Here is a 15,316-nt window from a genome sequence, read left to right on the forward strand (position 1 = left end):
ACAATCAATGTCTGTCACCTTCTGCATGATCAAAAAAAAAAAGAAAAAAAGGCCGGACCCTCTTTGACAGGGGCTCTACTGGCAGCCCTGTCTGCCTGCATTTGGGCCACTGGATCTTCTACTGGTGGTACTGGGACATCCTCCCTCATTATCTTCTCATGCCCCGCCTTCAACAGCCCTCTGGAAGTCATGCTAATAACATGAATTCCAACTGACTGACATGGCTGAAGAACTCACGGACACAATCTATACTTCATGCATTTTGCATGGGGTGGTAATGAGGGAATTTAGTGGGTTCTTGTGCTGTTGCTAAAGTATTTACTGTGTTTCTGCACGGACAGGAGAAAGCCGACTGAAAATGTATTGTTTAAGGCTTAATGTAAACCAGAACAACGCACAAAAATCATTTAAAACATGCCAACTAGAGAGAAAATAGTAGTAACCCCCATGACTTCAAAGAATGGTTGACTTGCCCCACACTGGTAACCCCAGCGACAATGGATTTACCATCAGATTCCAATGGTGATTTTAATGTGTTTTTGCTTTCAACCTGACAATAGAACTCATTTTAAAGGTCTGAGAATGTGCTCTTGACAACATTTGCCCCCTCTGGCCACCCAGGGCCCCTGGCTCTGGCCATTAAAGAGATTCCCCGTCTTCCACGAGCAATGACAGGTGAAGTGAAGCAAAAAATCCCAGTGCCTGTCACTGTCCTCACTGTAAGCTCAACACCTCTAATTCCTGCAGACAGTCATCTTTCTATTAACACGTTTTGCACTAATGCACTTTATGACACCAGATTTCCAGTGTGTGAACAATGCTGAGAACTTCAAGACATTGTTGTCTGCATAGGTTCAGGGCAGTTTGAAACAATGACATACAGCAGATGGTAAAACCCTTATCATTCTAATTCTTTAATTGTGGGACTTTAAATCTTTTTTTTAAATGTTGCATTGTTTGAAATAGCTTATACAGGTTGTCATATTTAGTCATTCTTGTTTTTCTAAGAGCTTGACAAAGTTTTTGCCTGCTTCCCACACCATTGTGTGGATTTGTGTTCTCAAATTACACATAAACAGGTCAATATGGCAATATTTTGCCTTTACGTGGACATTAAACTATTTTAGAAAATATGCACACAGCATTTGCAATGTTAAACAGCAGTTAATTACCTAATTATAAGGAAAATGGAAAGGAATACATAGATGTAGAAGAAAACAGTAAATAAAAAGTGAGATGAGTTAAATCATGAAATATGATTTGGTGATAGGTGGATTTCTTTTTAGGTAAACAGAAATATTGTTTTGTATCGATGACGCACGAGACACACGTTCACCGGACCCGTAGCCCTCGCGACGCCGGGTGAGAGGACAATTGGGCGACAACGAACACGTGATTGTGACGTAACCCGGAAGTGGTGGACATCAAGCTGTGTATTTGTTGACAGCTCAGAGTTCTCCCTCTGCACACCTCCGTGGCGGCTTTCTTTGGCTAAAAATATTCAACGGATCTCTTCAAAGTTTTGAAACGAGATGAACTATCTTTCCTAAAAAGCTGTTTCTGTAATGTATTATGGCTGAGAAGATAATTTAGGAAGATAAGCTAAAATGAGGCTTTATTAGCACCTGCCTATGCCTTTTAATGCAACCTTCTCAGTAGCAGCGTGTCGTCTGGTGTCAATGGCAACTTTATGATGCCTTATCCTCGTTTGCAGATGCAGAGTTAATGTCTATTTGTGTTAAACTCGTGGCTTAGCAATTTAAATGTTTGTTAACCAGCTGTAAAGGAAGCTAACATGTAAGCTAACCAAGACCAAAGACATCTGGTAGACGATAAAGAAGGTATGTTCCAAATAAACGTGCCCTTCTTCTAAACAGTGACATGTAAATGGGAATGAGACGTGCCGCTTATCTGCTTGTATTATCCTCCTTTCCACCAGGGATCAGATCACGACAAAGAATGATCGAACACCTCGTGCAAAATGGCATTATGTGAAGTTTACTGGGATCACCAGATACCGTTGCCAAAGCCTTTTTTAATCCATGCAAAGGTCACCGTCGCCTTGGTTGCGCTGCTTTGCTTCATTAACAGCTATGATGGGGAGTTTGTCTTTGATGACTCAGAAGCAATTGTCAACAACAAGGTATGTGCACGTCTTTCTAACTACACATGTAGTTATATATTGTATCCATATATTGTAATGATCACAGTTTGGGCTACATACTCAGTCTAATACCGTGTTCCTGTTGCAGGACTTGAAACCATCAACTCCCCTGAATAACATTTGGAGCAACGATTTCTGGGGAAGCAACCTGAGCAGCAACTCCAGTCACAAATCCTACCGCCCCTTAACTGTTCTAACATTTCGGTAAGCTACTTCCTTTCACAAAATAAGTGATTTTATCACAACTGAACAATGTTGGTCTATACTTTGTCAGCCATCAACAAGGCTCCTGGTGCAGTTTTTAAGATATTTTATTACCATTTTCTAAATTTCAGGGGAACTGCTTGATATTTTATACATACCAGAACTCCAATTTTTATTTTAAATAAAAGCATTAATTTGGTTGATGTGAATGTATTGTGCTTGGCTCTAAACCAAAAATAATCTTAGATTTACAGTAAACTTTGGCTAATGGTGAATATTATCTGAACAATTTTCTTTTAAATTTTACTTTTACTTTAGTCCTCCAGCATCAACAACGCATTGTAAGGCATTATCTCAATTATCTGTTTGGAAGGTGAGATGAAGAGCAGCTTAAATCTGCTTTAGTTCCAGCTGAAGTGGTGTAATATACCTAGACATGTCATATCAGTCATCACAAATAAGAAAACATCCCTTTACTGTTTTCAGGATATTTATAGAAAACTACATTAGTAAAAGGTATCAAATGAGCTTGCATTGAGTAGGGCTGCAGCTATTTAATATTTTGGTGATTGGATATTCTGTTGAAAATTCCTTTGATTAATTGGAACATACACATTTTTTCCTGTTTAGGGCACATTGATACCATATATATACACACAAGAAAATGTCATCATTATTGCTACTTTCCCTTGACTTTTCAATCTTCCCGCTCCTTCACTCAAACATCTCTGCTTCCTCCTCCTTCGTTTGCATAAGCACATTGTGCCACATTAACTGTACCCTGTGCAATATTCTGTGCTTTGTGCTTTACATTCAAATAAATGGATTACTTTAGATTTTATTTGCCATTGAGCTATTTGAGCTATTTACTCGAGGAATTGTTTTATCCTTACTATTGAGTTTTCATCTAAGACTGTATAGAACAAGGTAAAAATGGAAACATGGCTCTGGTGCGGCCAGTATAAGTGTTGCCTTGCTAGTTATAAAACACTGAACTTCTTAATGAGAATTGTATAACTTTTATATTGTTATATTTAGCTCACCACATTTCTTCTTTTCCTTTTTAGGCTAAACTACCTCTTGGCTGGAGGCTTGAACCCTATTGGCTTTCACGTGCTGAACATCATCCTCCATGCTGCCATATCGGCACTTATGATCAACGTGTTTGCTATATTGACTGGGGGACTTGCATATGATGACAAGGGAAGGATGTTGAACCTCGCACCCAAGACCTCTGTGCTTGCTGGCCTCATCTTTGCTGCACATCCAATTCATACTGAGAGTGTAAGTTGAAATGGGAAACTTCATCTTTGTTGTTTTTAAATACAATTCTGAAAACACAAATGCCAAACTTTACATTAGCAATACAACATAGAGCACATAGATAATGTCCACTAGTGGAAATGCACATTTGTTTTAAGTTATATATACTCTGGATCCATTTCCTGAACATAAACTCCATAACATAAGGACGATGGGGCTAATCTGCATAAAGGCCCAACCTTTAGCTGTTTTGATATTCTTAATGACCCTCACTGCAGCGTCTTAGTTGCCGAAGAAAAATAAAGCTCGCTGAAAAGCAACAATCCTCCGTCTCGTTCTCTTAAATCATGCAGGTCAAGGACTGGGGGAGACCTGGGGGGTGTGAAGCAGGCACAATGCTGGCTCGTGCCTGCTGTATGTATCAAAGCAGGCAGCCCCAGGCTGCCAACCATAATGTACACACACAAGGTATATAAAGAGACAAACACGAATGAGCAATATTGGTTACTGAGTTTTGTCCTTCCTATTTTAATAAGAATATGTAACAGGGGTAGACTTGGTTTAAACATGAAATATTCAGCTGTAGTTCTGGGTTTGATTTCAGGTTGAGGCTTTGCCATGTCATGTTGTTCTCCTTGTGCACGTGCAGGGTTTCTTTCCAAACATGCACATTAGCTTGATTGGAATCGCTAAATTGGTTCTAAACTGGGGAACTCTCCACAGTGCATTTGTGCCTTCCACCCAAGAGCTGCTGGGCTCGACTCTCGTACCTCCCATGACCACAGCCGTTAACAGAAAATGGCGGGGCTGTTTTGATGCTTCTTTAGGGGATTTTTTGTCTTTTTTGTCTGCCAACTTTTCTTCTCCTTTTCTGCAAGGTGGCTGGTATAGTGGGTCGAGCAGATCTTTTGTGCGCCGTGTTCTTTCAGCTCTCCTTCATAACCTACTGCAAAGCCTTCAGCAGAGGTAGGCGCCCAAGTATTAACCCTTTAATCCTCCAATGTTGCAGAACCACCACTACTGACAGTCAGTATGTGCTAATTAAAATAATAGCTGCTGACATCAATCATTAAGCTACTTGTTTCTTTACAACAGTACATTAAACGCCTACATTTGAAGGCTTGTGTTGCTCTTTGTGTTCTCAGGGAGTGGCAGAGATGACAGGTTTTCTGTCCAGTGGGTTGTGGTCAGCATCTTGCTGTGTGCTGCAGCGATGCTCTGTAAAGAACAAGGCATCACCGTCTTGGTACAAAGTCTTTTTTGTTGTTTTGATCGCATCACGGTGTGAGTTTAGCATTCATTGATCTTAACACTCATTTGGTGGCAAGAAAACAGCAAATGATTTGATTTGGTCTTTGTGCTCCTGATTCCGTGAAGAGAAAGCCCATAATGTTTCATGTTTTCATATATTGTGTGAACAATTGTTAGGCAAGTTGTATTTCTGAGGATGAATTGTGTTACTGTACAACAACAGTGCTCTTGGTCAATCCAAAATGATAACAGACCCTCAAACCTGAACATCTAATTAGTAAATGGGAAGATTTGGCTTTCTTAAGTGAATATATATCTGCACAACCTTATTAGGCAACTAGTAGTATGCAGAATTATTATGCAACTAAATGGAAAAAACTAATATTTTCCCACATCACTTCTTTATTTTCACCTGTTAAAGTGAGAATAATAAACTCAAAATGTACAAATATGCATTTCTGAAAGGAAAAAAAACCCCAAACTCCAGTGACCGATATCGCCACCCTTCTTTTTGAGAACAGTCTCAAGCCTTTCATTCATGAGTCAGTCAGTTCCTGATCAACGTTGTGTGCAGCTTCTCACACACCGTTCAGAGAGGTGTACTGTTTACCTTTACTGCACATTTCCTGCTTAAGAAGGGCCTAAAAGTTCTCAATAGGGTTTAAGTCAGGTGAAGAAGGGGGCCATGTCATTTGTTTTCCATCTTTACTGGCCATCCACGCAGTGGAGTACTTTGATGTATGTGATGGAGCATCAAAATCAGTCCTCTTGAAAGATGGTCTTGGTTCCATTTTCGATTCGAATTTTTGACTTTTCAGAGTCAGTTAAATCTCTTTTTTGACCCATTTTTCCCCGAGGAGAAGAATCTGCTTAATAATTCCGCACACCTTGATGTAGGGTGTTGATCTCCTCAGCCCACCCCCCGTATCACATCACCTGATATACATTACAGTCAAGTTTATACAGTCTGGACTTGGAAATTATGGATAAAAGGATGATATGGTCAAAATAATCACTTGCCTAATAATTATGCACACAGTGTATGTTCAATAACAGCTTAAAATCTATTTTGTTCACTGACCTATGTGCATTTTAAATGCCATTTACCTTAATCTACGCATGTTTCTTTAGGGTGTAAATGCAGCTTTTGATGTCCTCCTGATCTGTAATGTTAATGTGTATGAACTAACCCAGAGGCTACTCCGTAGAAAGAATCCACTTGCTGTGAGTAGCATTTCATATACCACCCCCCACCTTCTTTCATAAATTATAAACTAAAATTAATGTCACATGGAATAAACTGTCTGCATTAAAAGATATGAAATTTACCTCATTACACCCAGTAAAAAGCTACTGGCATAATGACTGAGCAGTCTGTCTTTATTGATGTGATTTGCTTGTCTTGCAGTTCAGTGAAATATTCCAAAAAGGACTGCTGACACGACTGGCTCTCATGGGTCTGGGAGGCCTGGCGATGCTTTATGCACGCTGGAGGATCATGGGAACAGGACCACCAGCATTCACTGAGGTCGACAACCCGGCCTCTTTTGAAGAAAATGTGTTTCTTAGGGTGAGTGAGGTGTTTTAAATGCTGGTTGCAATCAAAGAAGGTAGTAAAAAAAGTAAATTATTAAAAAAAAATCTGAATTCACGCTTTATTGTGGACAGCTGCATTCCCATTGGATATTTTTAAACACAGTCCTTGATTTTGATTGTGATTTTTGACATGCTTCTCATGTTTCCCGACTTCCTCCCATCCTGCGGCCTCCTGTTACTCCGTGATTGGCAGATAGTGAACTATAATTACTACTACTGTCTGAATGCCTGGCTGCTGCTGTGTCCCTGGTGGCTGTGCTTTGATTGGTCCATGGGCTGTGTGCCGCTCATTAAATCAGCCACTGATTGGAGGATGGGGTGGCTGTTGCTGCTCTGGTGCTTTCTGATAGGCTTGATAAAACAAGCCTTGTACTCGCCGGACAGACAGAGAAGGAGGTAAGGGAGCGCAGTCATTTGTTTCGCAGTTGTAGATCAAACATGTTGGTCATTCTAGTTCTACATTGGCTATCAAAACGGTTTGACAAGGAACCATGTGAGCAATTTTATCATATTCTAACTTCCTTCTCTTCCTGCCAGGACGACGACCTTGGCATTGGTGCTACTGGTCGTCCCTTTCTTGCCAGCGTGTAACGTTTTCTTTAGGGTCGGCTTTGTCATTGCTGAGAGGGTCCTTTATCTGTCCTCTGCTGGCTACTGCCTCCTATTGGCCTTTGCCTTTGGGCACTGCTGCTACCGCTGGTCAAAATACAGGGTAAAGTGTGGATAATTGCGTCTTCCATATAAGGCAGTGATACAGGAGACTATCATCACTAATTCTTCACCCTGTCCTTAAAAATGTCATCATCTTCATCAATTCCATAATAATTTCAATATAAACAACAAAACAGAGGGTCTGCATCAGTGTTTTAATTTTACATCCTAGTTTTTAACAGAAACGGGCCTAAACCATAATATGTTATGGTATATTATTATTAAATGCAATCCAATTCATTTGTGTCACATTCTGTTAAGCAATTTTTTTGTATAATAGGCATTGCTATTGGTGAGCACTGAAACATTAATCAGCATCTTTTCACACACGCTCTAATCTCTAATTGCAAGCGCAAAGATAAAAATTTGACCTTGATTTTTCAGTAAGATGCTTTGCCTCATTGCAGCATTAATGAATCCATAATTCAGAGATCCAGATCAGACTCAGACAGAAGAAATGCCTCATGACCCACCTGTGAAAGGGATGATAGCAGCAGGTGGCATGTTATTTAGATGCTATCTATCTTTGATGGCGTATAAAGTTTTCCTTTTATTTTTTAACTCAAGGGATAAAATGACTTCCTGTACCTGGCTGACTCGTTTTCTTTCCTCTTTCCTTGTAGAATCTCCTGCGTGTTTGCATGCTCGTGCTCCTGTGTTTCTACATGGCTCGCTCTGCTCTCCGTAGCCACCAGTGGCAGTCAGAAAAAAGGCTCTTCACCAGCGCTCTGTCCGTCTGTCCCCTCAATGCTAAGGTGAGTCTGCTTTTCTATTTACAGCATGCCTCGCATACGCAGATTGGACGTCAGTGTTCACCTGGCTGACTGATTCAGGTACATTATAACGTCGGTAAGAATCTGGCGGACCGGGGAAACACCACTGCTGCTATCGGATATTACAGAGAGGCCGTCAGGTGAGTGCATTCATCCAGTCAGCCTCTGGCTCTTTGAATCATGACCCCAAACAGTGCGTGTGCTGGGCCATGAACTCTGATTTTCTGCTTCTGCTGTTTAGGCTGCACCCTACTTACGTCCATGCTATGAACAACCTTGGGAATATTATGAAAGAAAGAAATGAGCTGATAGAGGCAGAACAGCTGTTGACAGCAGCCGTTGCTATTCAGTAGGTCACCCAGCCAGCGAAACCCTCCCTTTACACACATTTATAAACCTCTTCTCACAACTGATTTTGCCATGTTTTCTGTTAACCATAACCTTTGTGACCATCTGTGAAGGCCTGACTTTGCTGCAGCGTGGATGAATCTGGGAATAGTTCGGAACAGCATGAGGAAGTATGAAGATGCAGAGTACAGTTATTTGAATGCCATCCGCTTCCGGAAAAAATACCCGGACTGCTACTATAACTTGGGACGCTTGGTGAGACCATGAGCACGGTTTTTATCTGGTGATAAGCAGATGCAGTTTTGTCCGTAGTAACTTCTGAGCCTGTGGACGGGATCCAGTTAAGCGTATACCTCCACATCTGTTCTTATTTGTGAAGCCATTCAAGCTCTGTGTGGATTAGGCCAGAATTTGTCCAGGGATCTATGAATTGGCTGTCTATAAACTATCCCTGTGCAGATTCTGCTGCTCGCTTCAGGTACATTTCTCGAAAAGACAGTTCGCTTGCAGTGTCAGCACAGGCCGCGGTGCGTTTATGGTCTCAAAGCTTAGTAAGCAGTGGAGAAGTGGGCTTTCAGTGGACCTTTAACCTGTCTTTGGCAGCTTCCAAAAAACCTAAAGCAGTCCCTGGAATCGTGTTGGTGTCCCTCAGTATTCTATCCCTCTCTGGCACCGTCACTGCCAGATTTAACTGTGACCCATTGCTTTTATTCTCTGTAATGGATTGAACCTAACTCAGGGATGTCCATTGACTGGGAATCCTTCTTTTATCTTATGTATTTTCCATCTTATATTTAGCAAACATAAATGGTTCCCATTACACTAACTGATCCACATGAAAGCCCACCCTTTGATAGCATTGTGATCAGTATTTGCTCTGCACACAATGACTCTTTGGGTCTCTTGTCACAATAGTATGCTGACCAGAACAGACACGTCGATGCTCTAAACGCCTGGAGGAATGCGACCATGCTAAAACCAGACCACAGCCTGGCATGGAACAACATGGTCATTCTGTTGGACAACACAGGTATCAGACCACGCACAAGCAAAAGGCTGCATGTGCTGTGGAACCTTCACATCTGCTCCCACTCTAAACTGCATTTACAGTTTCTTTTCAGGACAAAGAGCACAGCACATGTATTTTCCCCTCTCCTCTAAAGGGTTGTTTACATCTAAAGCTCCTTCTGTTCAGAGTACAGCTTGTTCCTGCACTAACAGCCAAGAAACACAGCATTGTTATTTTAGAAAGGCAGGAAATCTAAACGGCCAACAAGATTAGACCGGAAGAGCAGGAATCAGTAATGCCTGAAATTTATGTATTAAAGCTTTGTGTTGTGAGTTTTGAAGGCACTTCCCTGCCGTGTGGAGAATGCTCTGATTTCCAAAACGCTCGTGCCATTTTGTCAGAAGCTTCTCCCATAGGGGCGGAGTCTCTGCAGGAGGCAGTGGATCTGTCCAATCAGAGCCCAATATGTTCCTGATCAAAGATGGGCGAGCACCACCAGAACAGCGCCCCCTCAGAGTTCCCCCGCCACATTTGTTCCCCAAACCTGACAGAAATAATTCCCCCCCCCCCCTCTTCCCAGCCTCCTCACCAAACAAAAAAGAGAGAGTGGGAGAAAGGAGAACAATAGGTGTCATTTACCAATAGCACTGGGATTTTGTTCTCTCTCTCTTTGATGCTCAACCCCCTCCCCGTTATTTATTTATTTATTTATTTAATCATTATACAAACAAAGGGCACAATAGCTGTAGTCCAGGCAGATGCACTTAGACACGGTCACATATGCAGCCAAATGTTGGCAAGCTGTGTCTGGAGGGTACGGGCCATGACTCAGGACATGACACTGGTCTGTCTGAGGGTCTCTCTGCCCTGACTCTCTCTCTCTCTCTCGCTCTCGCTCTCGCTCTCGCTCTCTCGCTCTCTCTCTCTCAGCTTATTCCATTTGTAACCAGACGTCAGATGGGTCTGTGACGAGGATCAATAACCCAGTGAGCCCTGGGTTCAACCTTAATTAGGAGACTAAACCTCTCCCCATGTAGAGAGGAAAAACTGCTCTAGACACTGCAAAAAAAAGCCAAAGCGATTTGTCTACGTAGGCGCAGTAGTTGGAGAATCCATTTTAAATGAGTGTTATGAAGAGTCAGATTTCCATGCGTTTGCAGAGTGCAATGCCGCTGGTGTTACAGCAGGTGTCGAGCGGCGTCTACCTCCGGTTAATGAACCCCCCTGGTTTGCTGCACTTGGTCCGTAGGTAACTTGGGTCAAGCGGAGCTGATCGGCAGAGAGGCTCTGAGGCTCCTCCCCAAAGACCCCACCATCATGTTTTCATTGGCAAATGTTCTGGGGAAATTACAGAAATACAAGGTCAGTCAGCAGAGCTGTATTTTCTGATCCTTTTATGACACAGCAGTGACTTTCTTTCAGCCTGTTTTTCTTTATCTTTGTTTTGCTTGGAACCTTCCAACACTGAGTCCAGTCCTCCTCCAAACGCCCACGCTAATAACAGAAAAGACTTTTAAAAAAACAACTCATGGAGGCAGAATTCTGAACACCAATTATATTTAAAGTTAAAAAAATATATATTACTAACAGAATTACTCTGCAAACAAGTTAAGACTGATTATAAATGATCAAGGAGCCTTCGTGCAGAGCAGAGCAGCTCACGCCTGTTTATGGTGGTTTAGGATGTGGCTGCAATTGTGTAGATTATTTACCTGCTTTTTTTGTCCTCAGGAGTCAGAGGGCTTCTTTCTGCGTGCTCTTCAGATCAACCCAAATGCTGCCAGTTTCCATGGCAATTTAGGTGAGCTACCACAGCTTGAGTTTTTTTTTTTCCTTCCACGTACTGAGCAGGCACCCTTCCTAAAATTTCAAATTTAAAAGAATCGTTTCGGATGCAAGCGGGTGGAGTCTGATTAGATGCCTGCCTTTGTAAATGAATAGAGGGTCATTGAAGCGTTCTTTTTCCTTTAGCCGTGCTGTATCATCGCTGGGGGAAGCTCGAGCTGGCAGAGAAGCACTACGAGCTGTCTCTTAATTTGGACCCCGAGGCTCCCGGTACCAGAGACAACTATAACATGCTGCGACGCAAAATGGACCAGCTTAAACAGCTCACACCCTGAGGGGGCCCACAGGAGCGCCGACCCTGTGGAGTTTCTCCTTTTATTCCGTTTCACGTGGTCTTATTTTATCACACTAATTTTGCCTTTGCCCTATTTGTAAATAAAGAAAGTGTTCTGTGGGTCAGACTCGTGCTTCAGTACTTCAGGAATAGATACCTGAAAGTTGACTTAAAAATCTAAATTTGTTGTACAGCTGCATGATAGGTTATTTTAAATTATTTATTACTTGATCTATTACTTATTATCATATAATTAGGATTTCACTTCATTGAGCTCTTTATATTAATCTGTTGATTTATGAATTGATTACATCTACACCATTTGTGCTGTGGATGGTTTTTAATTTTTTTAAAATTCAAATCCTTTAATTCTTGACTTAGCAATAGAGGCAATAGAAAAGGACGCGGTTTTGATAGTATTTTATATCAATATCATAAATACTCTTAAAAGGGAGAGAAAAGTTGGAGTCTGAAGAGATGGGAGAACATTATGAGGGTTACCATTGCTGCTAGCGCGCTGAAATCACACTGATAATCACTCATTTAGATTTTCACAATGCCGTTTCCATCTTTGAATTTTATTTTAATACTCAGTCCGATTTCATGGGTTCAAGATGCCTCTGGAGCAGGTGTGTTGCGTGCCTCTGCTGTTTTGCTGCCCCATTCAAAGGCCATGTGGAACTGATCCGCGGCGAACTTCGGCTTTCATCTCTGACCCTTTGTTGTGTCAGCTGGCCACTCTGGGTCCACGCTACGTGTGCAACCAGAGGATCTGCTGGAAAGACTTTATTTGATTTGGCTCTTCTTCACCGGTTCCAAATGTTTCGCCTCTCCAAAAGCTGCCATGGACCGAGAGGGCTTTCCTTTGTAACGTTCACGCTGTTTGAAAGACTTCAGCTGGTCGGCGCTGACCGCCGGTGGGCTAATTCAGTTAAGATTTCAAAAATAAATCAGCCTCTCCTGTTTTACTTTTAAGTGTAGAGGCACCTGGAGGTTGAAAGTGTGCTCCTCCTCTCCACGCCTCCTGAAGCCTCGGTAGTTAATGGGTGAAAGGCCCAACTGGCCGGCCGAGGCAGGAAACCCGCAGCCAACGCACTGTGAAAACAGCTCTTTAGCAGAGAACCTTCAAAGGGTCACGGGGAAGATCTCCCCGGGGACGACACGTGCACGCACACACGGCCCCGCTCATCTTGAGGAACGCCGCCGAGGGAAAAGGTGACCCCAGTGCGAAACATCAATCAACAAGTGTGCGCCAGGGGTCAGAGTTCGGCACACTTTTATTTTTTCACCTGCTTCCTACAGCTCGCGGGGAACGTTTGAAGCTCCGGTGGGCTGGTATAGCTTTGCTTTAGTGTCCACTCTGGTTTGCTTTCTTATACAGTACAATAGAGCAGTTGGTGCTTTGATGCTTGGAAGATGTTACTGATACACTCCTCGGGGGGTGCCAGGGCACGCATGACACCCACGTCCTTGTGTATGATATGTGCAGCTAATCACATAATGAGATTTCCTGACCGGCCGAGGTTTTTATTTTCACAGCTTTGTAAAGAGCCATTATTTGGTAAATACGCTATATCTGAAGGAGCAGAGAATAGCTTATACAGGGCGCACACTCACCGAGGACGCCTTAATCTATTTATTTATTTTGAGCCAGCTCCACTCTCGTGAAAGGCCGGCACGGTGAGAGGATTCCGTGCTAGGGAGCGACCGCAGACAGAACCAGATCAGAAGGGTCTAAATGGTGACATTTGCGAGTGGAAGCCTTTTCCCCTCATATTATTTTTGTTCATGCAGTGTAACACGCAGCGCTGCTGGTGCACGCCCGGCTACGGAGCCATCAGCTATCCGCTTTATGTACTTATGGAGCCTTTCTTTACTTGCCTGATCCTTTTATTGGGTGCCTGAAGCTGACTGTCTGGCTGCACAGCTGGGCCAGCACATCAGTGGGGGAGAGCACTTTTATCATAATCATTCTTTGAATACCTTTCATTATCATAAAATATGTGAGTATTAAAGGGATGGATTCACCGGCCCGCCAACATCTTCATTATCCATTCTGACTGACAAAAACCTGCTGTCCCAGGGAGTGACATTAATAAAAGATGGGATTCTACAGCCTTATGAAGTCCTCTCATGTTCTCCTGGTTTCCGCTGCTCACCTTTTACCTGCTTGGCTGCTCCATCACATTGATAGGAGCTCTGCTCCCAGGAGATGTCGAGTCACTCTCTTGTGTTCGTCTCTTGGAATATTTTTATTCCCCCCTATTCAGCCTCTTGTTGTCTGTTTGATGATTGATATTCAATTATAAATTAGTTTTAGTCACTTTAAAAGACCGGAATGGCCATCTTTTAATTTTTTTTTTAACCCTCTGATTGTGACTCGAATGAATTACCTTGGATACCGCAACGCGTTGGATACCCCTCGGTTACGAGGGGTAACATTTGAGGGCAACGTGTGTTTCTGAGCACAACGCTTCTCAAATATCTGACAATCATTTATTTATTTATTTGATTTTACGAACAGATAAATTATCAGTCAGGATGGCAGCCTGCAGGTCGGTAGATAATGCCGCAGCCTAAAGTCCTGCCTTTAAAACACGTTCACCCAAATCACAATAAATCAACCTTTTGTTACAGCGGCAGATTCAACAGAGGAACACAAAGCAGGGGAGCGCTAATTTGAGCCCAGTGAGGGCCTTTAGAACAGCGGGTGTCCTATTTTGCAGCTGATGAGCACCAACAGGCCAACCTGAAGAAAATAAAGAAAAACACAGTCTTCATCAAACTGTCCTGATGGTGACATATATTTTTTTAAATCTATGAAAGATTCATTTCTGCTTTATTCCACTAGCTATATACTTTAAAGTGTGTGAACATAGTGAGAAAAAAAGGCTACAAGATGAATGGTTTGGTGGAGAATACCATTATGTGGACCGTACCAGGCGTCCAGACTTGTTTGAGGATGCTCTGTGTTAAGGTCCTCCAGCAGGATCTACACACACTCACATACACACACACACACACCCTCACAAGCGTACTGTACATCAGCAAGTGTCACTTTGACCGAGCTTTCATCAGCGTGACAGGACGTGATCAAGGGCAGTCCTGTGATGTGTCCGCTGGGCCTCCGTAGGGCCGCACTGTCCCTCCCTCCAACTCCCCCTACCAAAACAATCCTAATGGGCTCTGATGTGCACCTCCATCTTGCCTGTCTAATTGATGTAAATACTGCGCATTTGGAGGCGCGCTCCTTCCATCCATCCTCGCCGTCCCCTCCCTCCCTTTCTTCTAACAGTAGGGTTCAGAGGTGAGCCTGACTGAGTGATCATTAGAATGGCAACTCTTATTAGAGGAGCAGCTTGTCTGACAAGCCGTCCACATCCCAGAGAGGGAGCCACCCTGTCTGCTTCATCTAGATCATATTACATGACACGACCTTAGAAGGGATACTACCAGTGCACTACAACACTGTGGGCCACGAGGGCACAGTGGCATTTTCAGAAGGGTCCCCTCGCCTGTCACAGCGCCTCCCTGACACCACTCTGCTCGTCTGGCTCCGATGCACTGTGTCATTTTAAGGAGGGCTACTGTCAGTGGGTATCGGGACTGTTGTGGCTACATGCCCTGGCATTTTCAGAGGCTCTCCCCGTAATGGAGCATCTAGGCTCCCTTTCGAGATCCCATGATGCCTCGGCCAGTGATTAATCGTAAGAGATGGCCTATAAAAGGTCCAGCGTGGCCAGATGCTAGCCAGGGCTTTTGCTGAACTCATATAATGGACCTAGTCTGCCAATTTGGCTCTCTTACAAAGCCTGGAAGTTCCCCAAGATTGATTCTGTTCCTATGTAGCGATGCCCTGGGGGCCGAATGTTGAGGAT

The 15,316-nt window shown here is 43.0% G+C and overlaps 1 protein-coding gene across 4 annotated transcripts; it reads left to right on the forward strand.

Annotated features, from left to right (window-relative positions):
- The first annotated feature begins 1,411 nt into the window (after positions 1–1,411).
- tmtc4 (transmembrane O-mannosyltransferase targeting cadherins 4) lies at positions 1,412–11,558 on the forward strand. 4 transcript variants are annotated; one of them, XM_011606949.2, is made up of 18 exons: positions 1,412–1,841; positions 1,940–2,143; positions 2,253–2,368; positions 3,436–3,652; positions 4,510–4,597; positions 4,777–4,877; positions 6,014–6,106; positions 6,291–6,452; positions 6,672–6,874; positions 7,016–7,190; positions 7,813–7,944; positions 8,023–8,102; positions 8,204–8,311; positions 8,424–8,565; positions 9,226–9,340; positions 10,569–10,681; positions 11,051–11,120; positions 11,291–11,558. In XM_011606949.2, exons 2-18 carry the CDS (start codon positions 1,982–1,984, stop codon positions 11,437–11,439), a joined length of 2,226 nt encoding a protein of 741 aa, XP_011605251.2. In that variant the 5' UTR covers positions 1,412–1,841; positions 1,940–1,981; the 3' UTR covers positions 11,440–11,558. The 4 variants fall into 4 exon arrangements, with proteins under 4 accessions (XP_011605251.2, XP_029702380.1, XP_029702392.1 ...); XM_029846520.1 differs by lacking the exon at positions 6,014–6,106; XM_029846532.1 differs by lacking the exons at positions 6,672–6,874; positions 7,016–7,190.
- The last annotated feature ends 3,758 nt before the right edge of the window (positions 11,559–15,316 follow it).

Source organism: Takifugu rubripes, chromosome 1, assembly GCF_901000725.2.
Source record: "Takifugu rubripes chromosome 1, fTakRub1.2, whole genome shotgun sequence".
NCBI lineage: Eukaryota > Metazoa > Chordata > Actinopteri > Tetraodontiformes > Tetraodontidae > Takifugu > Takifugu rubripes.